This window comes from Monopterus albus, unplaced genomic scaffold (assembly GCF_001952655.1).
Source record: "Monopterus albus unplaced genomic scaffold, M_albus_1.0 scaffold92.1, whole genome shotgun sequence".
Taxonomy (NCBI): domain Eukaryota; kingdom Metazoa; phylum Chordata; class Actinopteri; order Synbranchiformes; family Synbranchidae; genus Monopterus; species Monopterus albus.
In genome coordinates, this window is record NW_018127972.1 from 3,601,141 (window position 1) to 3,609,319 (window position 8,179).

At 39.6% G+C, this 8,179-nt stretch overlaps 1 protein-coding gene across 2 annotated transcripts in view; it reads left to right on the top strand.

Annotated features, from left to right (window-relative positions):
• Positions 1 to 1,908: 1,908 nt before the first annotated feature.
• Positions 1,909 to 8,179, top strand: part of tmem178bb (transmembrane protein 178Bb) — a 131,703-nt gene continuing 125,432 nt past the window's right edge. The window contains exons 1-2 of one of the 2 annotated variants that reach the window (XM_020608277.1): positions 1,909 to 2,067; positions 2,343 to 3,022. In XM_020608277.1, coding sequence (XP_020463933.1) covers positions 2,650 to 3,022 — 373 coding nt within the window. In that variant the 5' untranslated portion in view covers positions 1,909 to 2,067; positions 2,343 to 2,649. The remainder of the gene's footprint in view (positions 2,068 to 2,342; positions 3,023 to 8,179) is intronic. The other variant, XM_020608279.1, reaches the window with a different exon arrangement.

Here is an 8,179-nt window from a genome sequence, read left to right on the forward strand (position 1 = left end):
CTGTATGCTAATAGATGATGGAGTGATGATAATGCAGTATATGCTTTGACTGTCTTGGATATAGCAATGCAGTGTTCTAAGCAGATGACAGGACACTCATTACAACCACAAAGAACTTGAGAATTGACTTGGACTTGCACTCAAAGACTTGAGATTTGACTTAGACTTGCAAAAAAATTACTTGTGAGCATCTCTGGCTTCCACCGCTTTCTCAACTGAAAGTTTCTCTTTCATCACCACTTTATGTTTTCACATCCTCTGATGCATTTAGCTCATCCGCCACCTCCGTAGTTTCCTCTGGCTTCTCCAGTTCTGCCTTTGTCTCTTCTTTCTCCAAGGCTGTTCCCAGTCTCTGCCCACATCCGGCAACAAATTGTCGATCAATAATTAGACCCAGCTGAACTATCACATGCTTTCACTATGCAGTCCATCCAGCCTTGCACAGTTGTCTATCCTGAAGATGTTGTTCTCCTCACAAAGAAACACAGACCTTCTCCCTATACAATGACATTAGGGGTGTGTATCTCTTCCACTCACACAATTTGACATGTATCTCAATACATGGTTGATAATTAGATGCAAAAATGATACTGCAAAATTTGTATGATATGATACAGTAAAATCAGTGATTTCAGTTCAGCAGATATTCAATTTTAACTTAGCTTTTATTTGAAAGACTGTACATACATTAAATTATCTGTTTAGGCTATAAAATCTACTGAATATATATAATCTCACCTCTGAAAGCATAAGGAGTTATTGTACTCATGGTAATAAAAGCACCAATAACACATTTCTTCTCATATTTGAACAAATTTGGTTGTGTGAAGCGTATGAAAGTGCTTTGCATTCACAAAAGAAACAAATTGACTGTCTCATAAGTGTGATTTTGATGTTTTAATTATATATATATATAAGATGTCAAGATCTGGATCTCACAAGTATGAGATCTTTGTCATAATTCTGGCTTACTGTGTCATAATTACAAGGGAAGGTCAAACCAGAGATTTCAGTTTTTTTTTTTTATAGATTGTATGTGTGTGTGTGTGTGTGTGTGTGTGTGTGTGTGTGTGTGTGTGTACACCCCGCCCTGTTTTTTGGGGTGGAGCCCATAGAAAAATGTGATGTACCTCAATCAGATGTACCTGAATCAGAGTTAATGGCAGCTGATGGTTTTTATGGTTACTGACAGTCAAATCTAATTAAACCACACCCATGCAGTTGTGATGAGGTCTGCTTAGATTAGCCCCTAATTAAATCTTAGCAAACAAAATATTAAATATTCTTAAGCTTTATTATTGGACATTTACCCATTAACAGTGAAAATACTTCTTCATCAGGCTTCATCAGTTCTGCACAGAACTGGGCAGAACTGATGAAGAGGTGAAATGTCTTTGACCTAGAAATCTAGTCCAGTTGATTTTTTCTGTTTTTTTCAGGTTGCTTCTTATTCAGAATGGTGGTCCCTGGGTCACAATCAGCTGAAAACCCCTGCTTTAAATTCAGTTTTAATTCAGGGCCTCAAAATTTTACTCTTACTTTAGTTTATAATGTGCAGTTTGCACTAACACCAAGTAAAGTTTAAATTCATTTACCCACAATTAAGTGCTGCATGGTGAACCTGGAAACTCTGGCCCTCTGGGGGGGTCCGTGGCTCCAGGACAGCTATACGCTTTGCCTGGCCTAATCAAGGTTCTGCCCTGTTTAAAATCGCTTTAGTTAACATGTCTGCAATTTAAAGTAAAATTCTACATCCGATACTGTTGCGGCCACTGATTGTGTACAATACAGGATTTGAGTACAAAGAATAGTGAGACATAACAGCAATAGCGTTAGTTAACAGTAAGCTGTGGTGGTAGTAGATGATTGTTCAGCCAACTATCACGCTGCCTATAAGCTAACGCGGCGCTCCGCAGTCAGACTGGTGTTGATTGGTTCATGGACAGGTCTGCTCTGTAGCAGCTGCCGTCATCCCAGACGTGCTGTGGATGCTGACTGCTGGCTGATCTCTCACTCTCCTGGTGCTAATGGACTGCGGTCTTCATCGGCTCTGCTTGGATACATCAGGTACATTTACTTTAAATTAAGCTGTTCACATCATAAGAGTTGTAAAATAGGTCTGGTTTGGAGTGACACCTTTTATTTGTTAATACAGTAGTGTTCCGCTATGCAGCCGCACGATTCTCTCTTTGTTTTTACGCTTTCGTTGCTTTCACTTTATTGGTGGGTTATGCAGGAAGGGTATATTTTGTGTGAAATATAGCCTAGTATATGCTAGATTAACGACTTGCATGCTGAATGCTGTGCTGATGTTTCGTGCATGTTGGTGTCGCCCTGCTCAGACAGATGGACGCTGAGGATCCGGGGCTGAGATAAGCCTTCTGTGTCTCCGCCGAGCTGCTGCAGCGCCGCGCACGCAGGAAAAGACGTGGGCACTGTAGCCGAAAACACAGCAATACAGGGAATTCACATTTTATTTGACCAGCGAGGCGTGCTTCCGGAAAGGTTTGCCTTTTTTTTTTTCGCACAACACCTCCTCGATAATGGTCCCGACGCTGCTCTCTATGGGTGATGTGAGCTGAACTAGCGGGGAAGCCGCAGAGGAGCTGTCCGTCTGTCGAGGTGCTGATGCGGCTGTGACAAACGAGCATGGCTGCCGGAAAGTTATTGCTCTACGCCGGGCTCTCTCTTTCTCTTTGCGCCCTGGGCATGCTGGCCGTGGCGATGTGCTCTGATCATTGGTACGAGACAGACGCCAGGAGGTACAGGGAGCGGTGCAGAAGCTTTTCTAGCCGCCGCAAGGACCCTGGCTTCATCTACATCCCCAACAACAGCCTGCCGCTGCGCGGCAGCCGGAGCACACCTGCCAAAAAAAAGCTGCGGGCCCGGAACCGGCGGCAGCTGTTTGCCATGAGCGCTGCGGATGAGTGCAGCAGGCAGTATAACTCGACCAACATGGGGCTGTGGAGGAAATGCCATCGGCTTGGTTTCGACCAAGAAATCGAAGATCTCATCCGGAAAGGTAAGAATAAAATAATAAACTCAGAGGCTAAAGTTCTTAAAACAGCAGTGCGCATTTCCAACAGAGCATGCTGTGACAAATCCATTAGGCTGCTCTGTGGTGACTGTTCATTTAACCAAAGGGCGAACAAGGGCATCGAGCCATTTCCTTGCTATTATGGAAGCGAGTGTTTGTTAAGGCACGCAGAGCTTCACCGTCTCTCTGTGTGTGAACACACTGTGGCTGTAGACTGCTTGTTGTCATACTATTTTACAGAAAAGGGGCGCATGACGCTGAATAGCACACATACAGTACATGTTCTAAACGCTTAAGTGGAGCTCTCGTGTAGCCAATATATCCAGGAACAATAGGTGACCTGCAGATGAACTTACAGTAGCTAGTCTATGCACAATTTAAGAACAGAATCACCGTCCTATATTTAAATTTTGATATAGGCCCAAAACAGGATCTCAGTGGCTTTAACAGAACATGACCCACTTTATGGAGTAGGCACCATAAGGAGGGGCATATAAACAAAGTCATTTATTAGATTAGATACTCAACATTAGCAACAAAATTTAAAGACCCGATACCTATAAGTGTTTGATATCGATGTGCGTTTCAGTTTTTTGTGGCGGATATTTGAGGGTTTTAAAAAATCCAACAGCTAAATGTTTTCACCATTATTATTATTATTATTATTATTATTATTATTATTATTAAAGCCTGATACATTTAGTTCTAGGTTCTTGTTTGATGGTTAAAATCAAAACTTCGAGGACAAACTTTTCAATTTTCTAGAATATAGTGTATATATATATATGTATATATATAATTAACTTGGCACGCTGTATATTTTTTTTACTACAATCATTTTGCGATTCCTCAGATTTCAATTTGAGACCCACTGATTTAATCAATTAAGCAAACATAAGCATGAAATTAGAAATATTTTCAGTAAACATGAGAGGGAGTCAGGAGAGATTTTGTTCAATTTGAAACATGATGAACGGGTATTAAGCTGCATCATTCACATTATGAATCATGGTAGTTTAATTTGTTATTCAAATGCCTGTTGACGCATTTAACTCCCATTCAAACAATCAGCTGATTCTTGTTTCTTGGTGAAGATGTTTTTGACCAACATCAAAATTAGCCATAAAATCTGCTTTAGACAAAACTCAAGTTTCCACTCATTCCCCCTGCAGCTGATAATACACAGGCAGGTTCTGATGGAGATTACTGGTCTTGGTCCAAGCTGGAAGAGGAGAGGGTGTGTGCACCCTTTGAATGCATGCGTGTGTGTGTGTGTTGCAGCTGTGCCTTCCTTTGAGGATGCCTCAATGGCCTTGATGGCTGACCATCTGCAGTGATGGGCAGCCCACAGTTAGTGTGTTCAGTGGTCAGATGAATGCTGCTATAGAGGGGTCTGATCTATTTCAGCCTTCAGCTCCAACAGCATGTATAAGTACTGAGTGTTTATCATTATAAGGCATCTGAAAATAACTTCACAGAAATGGTCATAAGGACAAAGTGGTGGAGAGCTTTTTATCTCTACATGTACAGTATTGTGATCCCCTACCAGCGCTTAGCTCACATTCAGTTTACGATCCAGAGACATCCACTAGCACACACCACCAAGCACTACTGCTTTTACTGATACTGCCACTACTACTGTTACTCTCACCTGTAGTACTACTGCTATTGCTTCAACTATTGCTACTAGCACTGATCCAGCCAATAGGCTATTGCTAGTTTTGCTATTACTAATATTGTTAATTATAATACTTTTAATACTACTGCTACTGGTTCTGTTAATACATCTACTACTGCTCCTAATGCTGCTGCTGCTACTACTACCACCACTACTGCTGTTTCTGCTCCTACTAATACTCTTGCTACTACCTCTGCTCATACTACTAAAATAATTCTGCTGCTATTTTTAAACCTACTGCTACTAAATATACTGCAGCTACTTCTACTGTGTCTATTTCCACTGCTATTTCTACTCCTACTGATTCTGTTGATGCCACTTGTACTTCTACTGCTGCTGTAACTGCTTCTTCTTCTGCTACTACAACAACTGCTACCACTAGCGCTGCTGATACTAACAGTTCCGGTGCCAGTAGCATTGCTTTTACTATTCTTGCTACATATAACTTCTATTTCCACTTTTCTTCTACTAGTAGCCTACTATTTTTTCCATAACTCCTTTTGCCACAACTTCCACTGGCCTGTTCCTGCTAATACCTCTGCTGCTGGCGCTATTGCTGCAGCTACTCAAAACATTACTGCTGCTACTTCTAATACTACTGCTTGTGCTACTGCTACTTACTGCTGGTGGTACCATTACTTCTATTTACCTCTACTGCTCCTGTACTACTTCAATTTCTGCTACTACTACTGCTACTCCTACTCCTAATGCTATTGCTATTACATCTACCACATCTGCTACTTCTGTTTATACTAATTCTACCATTACAGTTCCAGTTACTGGTATTACTATTTCTCCTACTAGCATTACTACTGAAACTGTTACTGTACCTTTACTGCTACTTAATGAAAAATCAAACCGTTGCAAAATAATTGAGAAGCTACTCTTGTTGTCCTGTCAGACTTTTATGAGGAGATGGGGTGAACTGAGGGACCAAAAACCTGGCTGCAGCCCTACATGTTAGCAGGTCATGTTTATTGTAACTCTTGAATGTCTTCATCCTTGCATAAGCCTATATTCACACTAAGCATTTACCAAAATGGTACTGCTTTACAATTACTATCACTTTCATAGAGAAATTACATTCAGCTCTGATGCCCCGTCTGCTGTATACATGTACTGTAGAAAGGACATAATTATTTTCAGCGGTTTTTGGAGATCAAAGGTCAGAGCAAAACACCATAAAGGCTTCTCCCCACATGCAGATTCACTTCTGTTCCCTTCTCTAAAATCAAATCACAGAAATACATACAGTATAATTTCTGTCCACAAAGCATGCTGTTTCCCATTCTCCTGTGTACTCTCCTGTGACACATCACCTTTGTAAAATGAAGGGATCCATTCATACATTAATATCTAAACCCTGAATAATTTCCTGTCCATTTGAATAAGATAATGTTATTTTATATAAATAAACATAACTCTTGTATGTCAGGAATTAATCATAATCATGAAGCACTTATCGTATTTCTGTATACACATAAATCTCAGTACACCCTCACATTTAACTTCCTGTTTAATAATTCTGAAACTCCAATTTGTCCCTGCTCATCCATCTCTCTAGCATGTGCACTAATGGAGCCTCAGCTGTTAGTGTTTGGCCAAATCAGCAACATCCATTCATCTCTGCTTCTTAGAGGAATCTTTCATAAGCTCAAGCTGCATCATTGTATGGAAGCAGGAGAGACAGGGAGAGAGCAGGGGCCGTAGGTTGGCATGAAACAGTAAACCCTTCATTTTAATGAATTGCCAGGTTCAATATGACAATAATGTGTGTGTTTGTGACTATGGGTAGGTTAGGGTGGATTATCATTTCTCACTGTCAACAACTCCCATGAAAAGACCGACAACCAACAACAAATGCATCCAACTAACAGATATTGTATGTATCTGGTTTGAAAATTCCCACCTTCAGTAGGGACCACTGGGCTTATGGCCGAGGGAAGTCAGAAAATATTGAGAGACAGACTACCACACTGTTGACTGGGTCTTTTCATGGGATTTGTTGATTTTGAATGAAATATAGAATATCCTTTCTCATCTTTTATGTATACACCTCCTAGTGGCAGTGTAGAATCACTCACATTTAAGATAATGATGTCACTCAGTCCACAGTTAGACATATTGTCTGTGAAAGGAGACGATTTGGTACTGTGGCATCCAGCCAAGATCACTCCAAAGACACAATGCAGAATGCTAAAAAAAAAGTAACAGCTAAAGACTTGAAGGATTCATTGGAGTTCATTAACATCTGTTCATGAGTCAACCAAATATTGAACAGGCATGGAATACATGGAAGGACACCATGGAGGAAGCTAATGCTCTCCAAAAACAACATTGTAGCACGCCTGAGGTTTGCCAAAGACCACCTTGTAAGGACAGATGGTCCAAAATTCTTCCTGAACATTGCACAGCTCTAATTCACAACTACAGGAAACACTTGCTTGAGGTTACTACTGCCAAAGGTGGTTCAACCAGTTATTAAAACACTGTTGCCATTACTTTTAACATGATCACTTTATCTTTTTAATGGGTGCATTCAGTAAAAACATAAAATACTCTGTTTTATCAGTTTATCAATATTGTTTCTTGATATTTGTGAAAATCAAATCATATTTCATGGCAAACATATTTAGAAAACCATGAAATTGCAAACTGTGCCATTACTTTTGTGTGTATGCATATATGTATATATATATATTTTTATACATTACACATTTATAATACATGCTCCAAAAAGCTCAGATTTCACAGTAACTCACCTTAATAAAGTAATATCAGAGTGAGGAAATGAAATGTTCACATGGGTCTGTACTTACTCACTCATTACTAGTGTGAAACATTACTAAGCACAATTTTGATATTGCACTGTAATATTCCACTAAATATATATAGGACAGTTATATTGAAATTTTACATATAAATTGTATGATCATCTTATGGCAATTTTCTGCATTATGTGTACTTAAATGCTTGCATCTTTAATCACATTTTTATAGTTAACATTTTGAATGTACTGCTTTTGCTTTTAGTTTTACTGTACATTGTTGTCTTGCTTATTTCATATGAGTAAACATCTTTAAAATTTATTCCAAATGGGTCAATTTAAGAGATATATAATTTGAGTTTATGACTGGATGATACTGTAGTGGCAAAAGCAAACTTAATATAGTTTATACTTATTAGGCCAGTGTTAGCTACATTCTAAATAAACAGGGAATATTTTGATCACTTATATAAACTCAACTCACATGAACTTAATGACCACTCAGCTCTCCCTCACACAAGCTGATACCAAATGTGAGCTCCATGCTGTCTGATTACATATTTCTGTTGGAGTCTGATTTACTACTAACCACCACAGGGCTAAGTATGGTCAGAGATAAACTTTTGTGAGGATCCTCTGCATAAACATGGAGTCCAGCGTCCTGTTTTCTAGTAATTCTAGGGGCTTCCCAGAACCG